General features: G+C 40.6%; 1 protein-coding gene and 1 pseudogene across 1 annotated transcript; one reads left to right on the top strand and one right to left on the bottom strand.

Moving 5' to 3' along the window:
• Nucleotides 1–5,453: 5,453 nt before the first annotated feature.
• Nucleotides 5,454–9,685, bottom strand: LOC118842304 (late lactation protein B-like). Its single transcript, XM_036749879.1, has 6 exons — nt 9,599–9,685; nt 8,788–8,915; nt 7,942–8,012; nt 6,462–6,572; nt 5,688–5,789; nt 5,454–5,479 (listed from the first exon to the last, which is right to left on the bottom strand). The coding sequence occupies exons 1-6, from the start codon at nt 9,683–9,685 to the stop codon at nt 5,454–5,456; spliced, it is 525 nt and encodes a 174-aa protein (XP_036605774.1).
• Nucleotides 9,686–10,889: 1,204 nt separating this feature from the next.
• Nucleotides 10,890–11,438, top strand: LOC118842305 (annotated as a pseudogene).
• Nucleotides 11,439–14,696: the final 3,258 nt, after the last annotated feature.

Here is a 14,696-nt window from a genome sequence, read left to right on the forward strand (position 1 = left end):
TTTGGGGACAGTGTATACCTGACCTGATATAAAAGATGATGGTTAAGAAATACGAAATTGGACATGGAAGTGAACTGCAAATGTAGAAATAAAGATGGATAAGAGATTAATAGCCTGACTACTTCACTGATATCCAAGAAATATAAAGTGATTGTGAGGAAGGCCTCCAATATCATGGATAGATTTTAGATTTAGGGTATCAGAGAAGAGAGTCAAGAAGTAGGCAGGGTGAGAGGGCATCAGTGGTTTATTGTTATAGTTATTCTGTCAATTCAGTCACTTCCAACTCTTCTTGATTTCATTTGGGGTTTCCTTGGCAAAGATACTTGTCTCCAGATCATTTTACACATGAAGAACATGAGGCAAACAGGGTTAAGTGACTTGTCCAGGGTCACATAGCTGGTGTCTGAGGATGAGTCTTCCTGACTCTAGACCTGGCACTCCAACCACTGTGCTACCTCTCAATGATTTGTAGTAGGCAAAAAAGGAAAGAAAACCCAAATCAAAGAAATTACAAATCATTTGAAGTGTTAAAGGTTACTCACTGGTCTTTGGAAGCTATATTGTATTGATTATTTATTTTGAATTTGTAGTCAACTAACAATACTAAGTTTTTTCCATGACATTGATTTATTTGCTCTACTTGGACCTCCACTGCTTCCAACATGATCTGTCTCATGTATTCAGAATGATCACAGGAATGCTCTTCAAATATACCACCTCCAACTTAATCTTTACTTTTGTTGATCTACCTTCTTGAAATGCCAACACTCGTCTCCCCTATAACACCAAGACTAAGACACCAATAAAAGAAGACAGTACAAGAGGTTTTCATATGAGAATTTCGATGAGACAGAAAGAACATAGGCAGATATATTTGTTAGCAGAGCCAATGATCAGACACAGAGAAGTCAGAAAAAAATTAAAAAGGGGTTAATAGAGGTGGTAAGATTAATTTCAGAGTTTGGTAGGTTAAATGGAAGCAAGTCAAACTAGAAAATGGGAGAATTAAGAATTAGGAGCAGAGTCAAAGTATCTGTTCAACAAGGGTAAGGTCCAGATATGCTATGGGCAAAGGATATATTATGATAATTGTATACACTCTAAAGGAGAAACATCATTCCATTGAGCTGGTCTCCTGCCTTTCTGGTGAAGGGAGAAGGTGCTATTGCAACACTTCAGGTCTCCTGGCTGGTCTCCAGCTTCCCATAAGGAAAGGAGGAAAGATATTCCATCATAAACAAGTCTCCTTCCTTGCCAATGAGGAAAGAGGAGAAGATGTCATTCCTCCACACTACTTTCTTAAGTTTCTGGTGAGGGAAAATGGCACCAATCTATTGCACTGGTCTTCAGCCTCCATCACAGCCTTTTTCAGAAAGAGGAGTAAGGCCATTCTATAGTCCCATTTTCCTGCCTTTTTGTTGAGGAGAGAGGGATTCATTCTATCACACCAAATCTCTTTCCCTGTTTCCAGCCTCCTAGGGAAATAAGACAAATACTACCCTATCACTCACCAGTTTCTCACCTTTGGGGTAAGGAGAGAGGACACCATTCCATCAGGAGGTCTCTTGCCTCCTGCTAGCAGAGGGAAAGCACCATTCCACCAAGCACCAGATGAAGGTAAAAGTTTTAGGGAACCTGGGAAGGTTCATATGACAAGATGCAGGGATGTAGGCAGATTCAGGAGAACAATTTGTACAATAAGAAGAACATGGTAAAGACAATGTTACAATGGAAACACAATTTGCACTTTTGCTCCTACCTCCTGACTCACTGATTCAGGTAGGGGAATTGAAATAATCCTTGCTCCCCATTGCTGCTTCAAGGTTCTCCATTTACCTCTATCATGCAGTAACCTCTCTTCCTTTGAGGTTCACTCAATCTATATTCCCCACTCAATCATCCTTTTGTTAGTTCTTCTCTACTAATATCCAAGATACTGTCCTCTAGACACTCTCGTCAATGAGTTCAGTGCATCATCCACAATCATTCTCTCCTATTCAACCCCTACTTTCATAATATGGGGCTTCAATATACATATTCATATTCCCTGAAACAATCTAATCTCACAGTCCCTCAATTTCAGCCATGTCATATAACCTACTGCTCTATCCTACCACAGCCACACACAAAGAAGTCCAGGCTTTTAATTGTGCCATCACCTACAAATGCACCACTTACACATTTATGAATTCTTAAACCCCCTTATCTGAGCATAATCTGTTGTTATTCTACCTCTGCCTTAAAAACCCTAACACTGTTCTTCATCTTTACAAAGACCTCCAGTCCCTCTACCTTTGTTTCTTTCCCAGGCCATCACCTTTGTATCACCTACATTCTCCTCTCTTCCTCATTTTGATTCCTTGGTGAACCAATCCAATTCTATACTGCCCTCATCTCTTCAGTCCCTTGCCCCTTTAGGATTTTTCCTCTCTTGTCCTAACAAGACTCTGTTTTTAATAACTCCAACCATCTGTTGCATTCATTCCTATATGTGTGTTACTGGAAAAAAGCTGGAGAAAAGCATGAAAGTGTGCTGAGTTCATCAGAAAAACATAGTACATATCTTCATTTGGGCCTTTCCTACAGCAAGCAATCCTCTTATATCTTTTATACCTTTTTAATTAACTCACTAATCCACTCACCACAATGATTCTTGCTTCTTCCAAAACTTTCCATCTCTATTTAGACCTTCCCTGGTCCCACCTTACCCCACATTCTCAGCTGAAAACCTTACCTTATATTTTACTGAAAAACTTGAGGCTATTCACCAAGCATAACTTTTTCTCCCTCCTCATCACACATGTGCCTTCTGCCATGATTTTCTCGGTTATTCCTCTTTCACATGAATAGATGACCTTTCTTCTTGCCAAGGAAAATCTTTCTATGTGCATGAGGGATCCCATTCCAGCCTATCTCCTTCAGCAGAGTGTGCCTTTCTATCATCCATAATCACTCGCATTATTCTCTCTACTACTGTCTGCTCCCCTGCTGCCTACAGATGTGTCCATTTCTCTCACCCACAAAAAAAATGTTACTTAACCATGCATCCCCATAGGTATCATCACATATCTCTCCTTCCTTTTGTGACTCAAATCCTTGAAAAATATATCTACAATAGGTGCTTCCCCTTTTTTCCTCTTCATCTCCTCTTAATTCTCTAAAATCTGGCTTCCAACCTCATTATTCCATTAAAATTACTCTCTCTGAAGATATTAGTCTTCTCCTTGATACTCTTTCCTCTCTAGGTTTTTGTGACACAACTCTGCCCCTGCCCATCTACAAAACTTCCCAATTTCTGTCAAGGGCACTACAATTCTCCCAGTCATCGAGGCTCATGACCCTGCATAGAGATCATCAAACACATGGGAGCTAATGATATCACTAATAGAAGGAATGTAGAGGTAAAAGAGAAAATAGACTAGGATAGAGCCCTTAGGTATACCCCAGTTAAGTGGCATCGATGAAGATCTAGCAAAAAAGATTGAAAAGAAACAGTGGAATAAGTAGGAGGGGAACCAGAGAAGATTGTGATCAACAGTGTCAAAGGCTAGAATTCAAGAAGAATGAAGATTAGAAAAAGACCATTCGAAAGTGGAGGCTTAAGTGAACTAATCTGATTATTACAAAAAGCTACCTCAAAGAAAAGCAGTGCAATTTTTTGATAGGAGGAGGGGAGGAAGAGCTGCTAGCAAAAAGAAAACTAGTAATTTTTGCACTCAGAATGAACAACACAACAAATTCCCAGGAGAAAGCAGCATGAAATGCAAACTAAGATTCAGTTGAGAATCAGAAGATGGTTCAAGGAATGCTATTCAGAACTTTCCTAGGAAGTGATAAAGGAGACAGAGAAACAGGGAACTAGGGAGGAAACACATCCTCCTGATTTAGTGTATGGGTAGCTTATTATATGAAAAATTATACTTACAAAATTATAGTGAAACTCAGCTGATCCTCCATTGCTAAGGGTTTCAAGTGCTCACTTTTGGAGCCATGAAACATTAAATTGGTTGCTATAATTACTGCTATGATTAACATTATGAAGAGAAGATAGGTTACCCTTTCATTTTTCAGCAAATAATTTAAAAATTATATATACGGATTGTTTGATTTAAAAATATAGAAGACATAAGTTCTTCTCAAACATTTGAAATCCAAGGCTCATAGACTTCCTGTCAACTGTACCTGATCTGGTTGTCACCCACTTCTTATTCATTGCCCCAAAGGATATTTCAAAAATAGAAGGAGACTGAGAAAAGAATGATTGCTTTATATATTTATTTTCGCATTGAAGAAAATTCTAAAATTTCAGGGAAAAGGTAAAGGATTAAAGGGAAAAGTATATGTAGTAGCCAGGCACTAGGAACAGCTGGTCATTTAAAGATATAACTGAGATTTCATGGACAGAATTGATTCTGAGGTTGAAGAGAATCCTCTTCTCCTAGAAAACATCAAAGAGAAAGTCAATGAAGAGTCTCTTGAATTGCACCAAGGAGCAAAATTGGCAGTTTCTCATGAGCTAACAGAACCTAGCCCCAAAATGCAAGAGGTTCAGAAAAAGGCATCATTATGACTGAGAAAGAACAGAAGATTTGGAATCACAGGGAATGGTTTCCCATTTGGGTTTCACTGCTTCTAAAGAGGTCATTTGTATGATCTCTCTAGGCTTCATTTACAACAAATGAAAAATGAGCAGGCTGAAATAAATGAAAAGTTCTAAATCTAGAACCCTATAACCTCAGAAATGGAGAGGCCATTACTAAGTAAGAACCTATCATGTGCAAAGTCATGGAGAGGGTGATTTCAATGTCCCCGAATCCCTGTGTGTAAAAAAACTTTTTATCCAACTGAATCATGTATTTGAGAAACCCTAAGAGATCCCTTGGAGAAACTTGGGGGTGGGCAGAGAATAAAGGACAATTTCATCACAACCTTCAAATACATTAAATCATGATCATCATTATTATTATGAGATTCTAGTTTTAAAGCTTGAAGAGATAATAGGAGTGATCTAATCCAACCTCACTCATTTTACATGAGGAAACTGAGGCCAGAGTGGTAAAGGGACTTTCTCAAGGTCACCTAGGTAGTTGAAACTTGTGACTCCACCTTCACACTGCTTCTCCTAAGGGAATACATTTGAGACACTTGTTCTCTCCTTCCACTAAGAACCACACAAGAGGCAGTGATCTCAAAGGGAAATGTCTGGCAATAGATGGAGATGTATCAAAACATTTCTAATATGCAGGAAGACAAAAGACTAAGACAGACATTCAAAGGGGCCTGAAACCTGTTTGAGATAGGTAAAACAAGGTGATCCCTCTGGCAGGATTTGGGAATTCACCTTCCTGTAGTTGAATTGTACCAAGTAGATGCTTAAAACTCAGGTGAATCCAGGTGGATTTTAGATTATTCTGGAAGATTTCTTTAGAAGTCTTGAAAGAGTACATACCTTAATCATGTTCTGGGGTGCAGGCCTCTGCAGAAACAAAGATATATGTGAGTGGATTTGCCAAAATCACTTCCTACTATAGAGTTCAAACAATTTCACAAGGTCTCCCAAGAAATAAGTGTATAACAGCTTCTAAGGGAAGTGAAGAACAAGAAAGGAAGGAAAGGAAGGGTTTGAGGTTTAGGGGATAGAGGAACAGGGCACAGCAAAGTGGAGCTAAATCCATTCTTATTACCAACTTGGATGGGAAAGTCAATTTTTTCTTGTTTAAATCCTTTAAGGCTGACAAATTTCTTATACTCCTCAAAGGCTTTTGGGTTGTCTTCTGCATCTGGACCTGTAGAGAGAGGGTAGAATGAATAACAGTTCATTCTAACTCAATCTTTCTCTCCTATAGTGAAAGTCCTTGGATTTTGCCTCATGGCCAGTCAAATTACAAGCGCAGAAAGAGATGAGAGAACTAAGTGGGGGTGAGCAGTTCAGGACTCTTATCTTCTGCCAACAAAAGCCCTTCTCCCATAAATTGAACAATTCCCAAACCTACACCTCAACAGAAAAACCCATCTACAACTCCCAAGCATACACTAAAACAAAATAACCCTAATGCCCTCAAATCTCCAGAAGTGAGATGGAAGAAAGAAGGAAGATATGAAGACACAATGTCTTCTTCCTCCTGCTGCTTTGTTCAAAGCAGCATTTTGCTTTTTACAGCCTCATTACAGAGCAATTCAGGAAGCACTGGCTGCCTGAGAATTTGACTGGTAAACAATGGCTGTGTTGCCATCAAATCTCCAGGGAGAAAAACTTTTGATGGAATTCACAGAATCCACTGGTCACTTTATTAGTCTTTGGTTTGTACCAAAATGCGTCCCCTCACGCTACTTCTACAGATGCCAAAATCTAGGAATGCCTGAAGAGCAGTAGGAATCCAGGTAAGCAGTTTGTAGCAGCTGCTCCACATCTTAACATTGTTCTCTTGGAGGGATTCACAGAATCCCATGTTACTTACCCACAAGTTTGGCGATTCTTATTTGCATGCCGTGTAACTCCCCTTCACAGAGGATAATCCAATGATCCTTGACAGATGTCTTTTCTATGAGTACTTGGCGTTTGCCCTCATCTGTGGAGATGATGAAGAGATATACTGTTACTATCTCTAATCCTCTTGGAAAATCTATTGGGAGGAGACTACTGCAGGCTTTAGGAACTCACTCTGTCAGCAAGGACCCAAGACCTAGTGGGCAGCAGCATCCAAGAATCAAGAAAAAGAGTTAGTTGGCCCCATGACCATCTCCTTGGATCTGATATGGCACCTTTGTAATGTACTTATCATGTAATATTGAATATTAAAGAAACCCAGGACTGGATGTTTAAGAGTTTCAAGGTACCTAAAAAAAACCCAGGTCATTCCCTAATTTAACATATAAGGAAAGTAACGTCAAGAAAGTAATTTGTTTTTCCTACTTTCAAGGGATGATATGCCATAGTGAACAGAGAAATGAGCTTGGAGTTTGTTGATCCTGAGTTCAAGTCTCACCTCTGACATATACTGACAAGGTAAATTCTCAATACCCTCAACCAACTCTCAAAGAATATAACTTGCAGAACAGGGGCTGATCTGTCTTGATAGAGGGAGATTCCTTCCTGGAAGTTCTTGATACCAATGAAATCATAAGTCAGGTCCAAAATGACAAAGAAAGCAAGAATAAATGACTACTTCTGTTCGTGCCTTTGGCAAGAATCCCATTGAACTAGAGTTTGGTCCCCTCCCTCAATGACCAGCACAATGCTCTAAACACTGGAGTTGATTGATAAATGTTTATGCAGCACCAGCATGATATCAGTGTCCTTGACTCTGGGAAATGATTCAGCCTCAATTCACCCCAATATATAAATGGAAACATCCATTTTAAAAACAACAGTGATGCATATGTCTTATTTTTTCCTTATGTCCCTTCTCTACTGAACTCTAATCTCAAGAACCCAAGCAAGTAACTGTTGCAGTGCCCCATCTTTCCATGTCTTCCTCTTCTCCCCAAGAAACATTCTGGAGAGTAAACATATTACATAATGAACCCTACTGTGACACACTTTTTTACAGATGACTTATGAATCCAAATAACACCATTCATAACAATATTTTTGGCCAGTGAATTAATGGAAGGAGAGAACTTAAAGAAATGTTCTTCTGATTTCCCAAAGCAAATCATAAGAGTAGCTAGTCAGCCTGACTTTGTTACCCTAGCTCTTCACATCAGTGGATTTATTCAGTCACATCTGCAGACAGACAATCCTACCCATCAACTCAATCTATGTCATAGAAAATGCATGTAAATTCGCTAGATATTGTCAAGAAAACCCAGCCTTTGAACTCCAACACGTAAGGAAAGTCTCATATACCAACCATTGTTTGGGCCTGGCAAACCACCTCAAAGGAGGCCAGATCTCAGGCCAGATTTCCTTTAATACAAAATGTTTGATTTACTTACCCGCAGAAAAAATCCCAGGCTGACTTGTTTTCTCTAATTTCAATTTTATCTCTTTGCACCTGCCATACTTGCTAGAAAACAGAACACATGTGATGGTTTTGCTGGAGACAACAAGAGGAAGAGAAGTTTATATGTCACTGAAATCAGGAAAAGCAATTTGATTCCTTCTCCTGTCCAGTTCTCAATGCGGCAAGCACAGGAGAATGTCCCAAAGCAGATTAGCATTACAGACTATGGTCTGATTATTCACACCCATAGAAAAGAACTGTGTGACTGAGCACCCATCTTTTGAATATTGAACAATCTCTGGGTCAAGCTATAGAGCTGGAAATCACAGTACACCATGACCTTTAAGAAATCCAAACCCAAGCGACCCCAAAGGAAGTGAAGAGAGATGCTCAGTATGAGGAGGCTGCAATATATAACCTAGGACATCTCATGTCATGAACTTCATGGAACAAAGGCATCCACAGAGGAACAAGAAAAGTTTAGAGGAGGCCTAAGGCCATGTGGGGATTGGAGTTAGACAATGAATCAGAAAAAATTTAGTCAATGAGTGCACTGTAAGCATTTCACTCATTGCTGGGAAAGTAAGCAGAAGTTTCATACATACATGTTTTTATATGTCTATACGTACATGTATGCAATTGTATATGTCTACGTATATACTCTAACTATAACCTGAATCTTAACCTTCTAAGCCTCTAACTCTAACACATACAGATACTGTGTGTGGTCATATTAGAGATGCAGAGGATATCAAGTGATCTGCTCTAGTTGTGTTCCTAGAATAGGAGAGGTAAAGATGAAGCAGGGTGATAGGACAATTCTGGACAGTCTACTTACTTGCTGGTAAATTTGACCTCCAGATTCCCATCACTAAGTTGGGTGACTGTCAAGGGTGACATGTCCTTAGGCTTCTTCTTCCCAGGAAATTCATTGTCTGCCACAATGGCCTTTACAAAGTATGTACCCTAGAGGCAATTCTGATATGTGGTTAGTAATTGAAGGAGGAAAAATGAGGGAGAAAATGAGCGACCCAACCCTTCACAAATGTCTCCTAATCATCTGGACCTTCTTCCCCATCTCTCAAAAGAATCCCAACTCTGAGGCAAAAATCTTGCATGAGTCAGTTATGCAGGAATGACCACGAACCTTCAGGCAACATATACAAAGTAGAGTTTTGTGGGAAGCCATTAGGTTGAAGTGAACTAGCCATGAGAACACAAACCTATCAAACTGGCGCAACTTCAACATGGCCCAAATGGAAGCAGACATTTGGCAATGAACCCCCAAATGGAATCCTTGAAGAAATTGACTGAACCTTTGGAGACTTAACTCCACTCAAGAACATTACTTGTTGTGAATGATCATTAGCAAGGATAAAATAACTGAATCATATCCCCCATTTCCAGTTCATTCTGGAAAGAGTAAGTTACAGCAAGAGAAAAGTGAAATGCTTGACTTGAAATCAATTTCTTGTACTAACTTTCCCCCATAAACTCAATACAAGATTTTCTAATGGAATCTATAGTGCTAAAATATAAGCCTACAGACCCAAATTAAAAAGAGCCCAGTGGGGCCCTAATTTTGAAATGACAGCTTTTTGCTAGCATACATCCCTCCTAGTCTATAATATCTCCCAATGAAGTCTCACCTCAAATTGTTCTTCAGAAGAGGATGACTCCTGAGCTTGGAGGATAGAGAACAGGCTCAGTGCTAGGGTGAGGAAAAGGACCTTCATCTTTGCAGACTTTCACAGGTTTTTCACTCACTGAAGCAGGTGACAATATGTGTCCTCCTCTCCTAACATCTCTCCCTATAAATATATTCTGAAATCAATGTGGCATTGAAAACTCTTATCTTTTTGCACAATGTTCCCATAAGTCTTATAATAGAGCAATGGGAGGTAAGGGAAAGGTAAAATAATATGTTATTATTTTTGGAAGCCTTATGCCTTTCTTCATTTTCAATGACTACTCATTAAAATCCATCCAAATAATCAACTAGACCTAACTTTTGCATCCTCCGTGAGTTGTAATAATTGATTCATTTACTCTTGGGAAGGAGATTGTTATCAGAATAGGAAGCAGTTCAAAGATTCTTTGAGCAACAAAGAGAAAATCAGTGGCTTTAATCCAACCACACCCCATCCCACCCCCTCATTTTTGCTGGCACATTTTGTAAAGTTTTTCATGTGTATTAAAGACCTCTCTCTAGTTCTGTTTCCATGATGCAGTAAAGAATAAATAAATAAATGACCGCACACACTACGCAAAACAACAGTCAGAAAATCTGGGTTTGAATGCCACTTCTCTTATTCATTATGCCTTGAACATGTACTCTTTATCTCGACTAGAAAGGGACCTTAACTGCTAACACTTTCACATCAGTCCTGTAATGTCACCAAATTATATATGATGATCCCCATTGTGGAGGCAGAGAAGACCTTAATGACTACCCTGCCATCACAAAGAGTGAAAGAACTAGAGCCAAAGCCTAGTTCTGCTAGGCTTGTCCCCACCACCCTCACAAATACATCACTAAAAATGAAATTGTCTTTTTCCTTGGAACGCTTATAATTATCTGAGTTGGGGAGACCCACCAGAGAGAGTGAGTCAACCCAGGTTGTTTGGACGTATGATATTGATGACGTGAAAACTGGCGGTATAGCATTTAGGCTGAGTTTTGCTTGTCAAAGTGAAGTTCTCTGGGACATTGAATCATATATGTTAACATCTTTAAAAGTAAAAAAAAGTACATCAGACTTTGCAACCAGCCCTCCAGCTACCGCCGCCACCGCTGTCCGCCAGCACTCCTGTTCCCCATCCGCCAGCCCCTCCAGTTTTTTTGCGTAGAAATCGCCTAAGTCCTAGAACCTCGGCTAGCCTCAGGTCCGTCGCCAAGGTACTCGAGAAACGCCTGAGAGACGGCCGCCACCTGAAAAAATGTTTGTTCTAGTGAGTGATGGTGCATGTGGGAAGATATGCTTGCTGATTGTATTTAGCAAAGACCAGTTCTCTGAAGTTTTTGTGCCTGTATTGTTTGGAAATTATGCAGCAGATATTGAAGTGGATGGAAAACAGGTGGAGTTGGCTCTGTGGAACACAGCTGGTCAAGAAGATTATGACCGCCTCAGACCTCAATACTATCCAGATACAGATGCTATACTTATGTGCTTTTCCATCGATAACCGTGACAGTTTAGCAAACATCCAAGAGAGGTGGACCCCGGAGGTGAAGCATTTCTGTCCCAATGTGCCCACCATCCTGGTTGGGAACAAGAAGGATCTTTGAAATGATGAGCACACGAGACGAGAGAAGAAGCCAGTGAAACCTGAAGAAGGCAGAGATGTGGCAAATCGGATTGGTGTGTTTGGTTATATGGAGTGCTCAGCAAAGACCAAAGACGGTGTGAAAGAGGTCTTTGAAATGGCCACAAGAGCAGCTTGGCATGCCAGACGTGGAAAGAAAAAATTCAAGTGCCTTGTCTTGTAAACACAGTGGAAAGCACAAGCCTTCACTTGGTTATGAAGTGCTGTTTATTAATCTTAGTGTGTTCTTACTGGCCTTTTTCATTTATCTAAATTTCCTTGAAGAGATTTACAAATCAGAAATCAACTTGCTACCAGCATTTAGAAGCCAACCATGATTGTTTAATGACAGTCTGTGTCCAACACATCTGTGCACACCAGGGTCCTTCTGACATTACTCTTAATAACCTTCTTCATTCTCCCAACCAGCATATCACGTGCTCATTCAAAGGAAGTCTTAACTTCTTCTTTCTAGAAAGAGAAAGGGTTCAATTTTGTGAAATTGGGCTTTAACTACTTTTATACCTACCATGTCCTGTTGCTGTCAGCTGCAGGGCCCTCTGGGGAGTAAATACAAAGTCACTTCAGAGCAGGACCTCTAATAAGGCTTTTATTGCTATAGCACTGGGGTATTGTTCAATTGTTTGAAAATGGGACCCAGTCAGAGATGCCAAGTCCCCATATAACTGTGGCAAAGCTACAGTTCTGTGGTTTCGTGTTAGTTACCTTAGAGTTACTGTATAATTAGTGCCACTTAATGTATGTTACCAAAAAATAAATATATCTACCCCTCCCCCAAAAAAGAAAAATAAAAGTAACAGATCATTTATTTGCAGGTCACTCAGCAACAACTTTACTTATGTTTTCCTAGGGAACCTCATTTTTTCTTGCAAACAAACTCTTTGACTACTGATCATTTACCCCAGGTATTGCTAATTTTACTGTGATATACCAAACAATAATTATTAATTAAGAGCCTGCTATCTGCCAGACATTGTGCTAGCCATTAAACAAAACCAATATAGTCTCTGTGCTCAAAGTGCTTCCATTCCATTAAGGAAACAACATGTATGGGTATAGTAATGTACATGAAATAGCTAAAAGGTAATTTGAGAGGCAAGAGAAGTATTAACTGCTAGTAAGATAAGGAAAGGCCTCATGTTTGAAGTGGCTTTTAAAGTGTGAAATCCCTAAAGATTTCAGCAAATGACCCCTACCAACTGCTCCCTGTCTCTCTATGATCAGAACTGCTTCTCCAGTACACATTTTCCTGGGTTTTTTGTCAGTGTTGCAAGTATGGGACATAAATCAGCCAAATGGTGTAAACATAGGGAACATCTATTTCAACTACAAATGTGTCAAAGTTTCATAGGTTCTTCTGGTCAAAATGGGTTCCATGATGATTTTCAATATCCACAGAATAACTGGACCTCAAAAGTAGCTTAACACATTTGTAAAATGACATGAAGCTTAGGAAGTTAGCCAACATGAAGAACAGATTAGGATCCTAAATGATCCAAATTACTTAGAATGGATGGGCCATACTAAGGGAATATACCTGGATTGAAAAAATCAGCTTCTCAAGACAAGACTAGAAATTTTGTACAACAGTTCACAGGAAAAATAGTGATTCTTTGGGCATCCCAGTTCAACAAGAGGCAACATCGTGACCTACATGAACAAACTGACACAATTCTAGGCTCTTAGCTGTACGTCAAATTTCAAGAATAAGAGAGATGTTTTCATGTTCTGCCGTGCCCTGGTCAAATGTCATCCGCATTAGCATGTTCAGTTCTGAGTGCTACCTAACAGTGACAAGCTGGAGCATATCCGGAATAAGGCTGCCAAGACGGTGAAGAGACCCAAAACTATGATATACGAGAATCTATTAAAGAACTGCCATGTTTACCTGAAGAAGAGACTTATGAGACTGTAAGAATAGTCTTCATGGACTTGAAGGGATCTGTGATGGGAAAGGATTGAATTTGGAACAATGGGTGTTGCAAGGAAAAAAGTTTGGCTGAATTTGAGGAAAAACTTTCTAACAATGCTAACAAAAGTGGAATGAGGTGCCTGGGGAGACAATGGACACCCCAGATATGTATATCTATTATTTGTCTATGTGTCTTTGTTTTGTCGAAAAAAGCAAGAGAGACCCGTATATAAATTTTGATGTGGATTTATTCAAGCATGCTACAGTTCAGAGTAAAGACTCAAATCGAACAGCCCCGAACAGGGGTAGGGTCAGGGTATTTAAAGGGAAAAATCACAAAGTGATTTCCATGGAGATGGGAACACAAACAGTGGGACAAGCTGGGGCAGGATTATTTCCGTGGAGATGGTAACACAAACAGTGGGTTGAGTTGGGGCCAGAAGGGGGATCTGGCACAACATTCACCAATTCTTTTTCAGAGTATGTCAATCCCTTGACACATTCTCAGGGGCTCCATCACAAGAATGGGGGGACCGGAATTTGCAAACTAGTAATAGAGATCCCTAAACAATAGCAGCTCAACAGAGTTTATGCAGGACTTGACAAATTTCAGAAAACAATTAATGAGGGAGGGACCCACCACCAGAGCTATAATGACGAGAAGGAGGGGGCCAGCCAGGGCCAACACCAGGGTAGTGAGCCAAGGGGATGTACGGACCAGGGACTGATACCAGTTCTCAGAGTTTTCCAGCTTCCTCAGTCTATTGGCAATATTTTGGCATACCAAGCTCAGGCTTTCCCACACCACCCCAGAGTTGTTGGCATAGAAACAACAAGCCTCGCCAAGGGCCGCACAGGCCACCCTGCTTGAGAAAAACAAGGTCAAGGCCTCTGCAGTTCTAGAGGACCACCTCTGCCAGAGAGTCCACTTGTTTCTCTATGACTGAGATGGACTGCTCTATGTGGGAGAGGTCAACGTTTACCTGTGCGCTTAAGGCCTTAAGGTTGAGATCCCCTTTGACTAGGGCTGTGGTCCCAGTGGCAGCAGAGCCCACAAGCCCCAGGCCCTCTAAGATGGGGATGAGGAGTGGTACTGCTCACCTTTGATGGTAACTTGGTTGCCCTTCGGGGGAAAAATAGCACTAGCCTTCCTCACCTGGGAGGAGGGAGACCCAGGGAATTAAGGCCACCAAGATGCACAGGGGGCCCTCCGGGTGTTGTTGGTGTCTAAGGAACACAGTAGCAGAGACACACTGGGTAAGGCCATCATGACATGCCCACCAGGCTTCTGGAGGGACCGGGAAGTAGTCTGAGCTGGACGCCTGAAACTCCTGAGTTTGTTTGCAAATGGAGCCATACTGAGAACTGGATAAAGTGGTGCTAGATGATGTAAGGCAAAGGCCTGTTCCCTGCACATGCCCAAAGGTGAGCTGTGGTTGGTTCCACTCGCAGTTCTCCATGTTGGAGGTAGGGGTGACGGAGGCATTTAGTGCTACCACTACATAGTAA

The sequence above is a fragment of the Trichosurus vulpecula genome, chromosome 3 (assembly GCF_011100635.1).
Source record: "Trichosurus vulpecula isolate mTriVul1 chromosome 3, mTriVul1.pri, whole genome shotgun sequence".
NCBI classification, from domain to species: Eukaryota; Metazoa; Chordata; class Mammalia; order Diprotodontia; family Phalangeridae; genus Trichosurus; species Trichosurus vulpecula.

Excerpts from the sequence above, each read along its gene's own strand:
- LOC118842304 (XM_036749879.1), bottom strand. The coding sequence starts at position 9,685 with ATGAAGGTCCTTTTCCTCACCCTAGCACTGAGCCTGTTCTCTATCCTC. Across the intron at positions 5,790-6,461 it reads AAGAATCGCCAAACTTGTGG|GTCCAGATGCAGAAGACAAC; the intron begins GTAAGTAACATG and ends CTCTCTCTACAG. Across the intron at positions 5,480-5,687 it reads TGACTTTCCCATCCAAGTTG|AGGCCTGCACCCCAGAACAT; the intron begins GTAATAAGAATG and ends TTGTTTCTGCAG.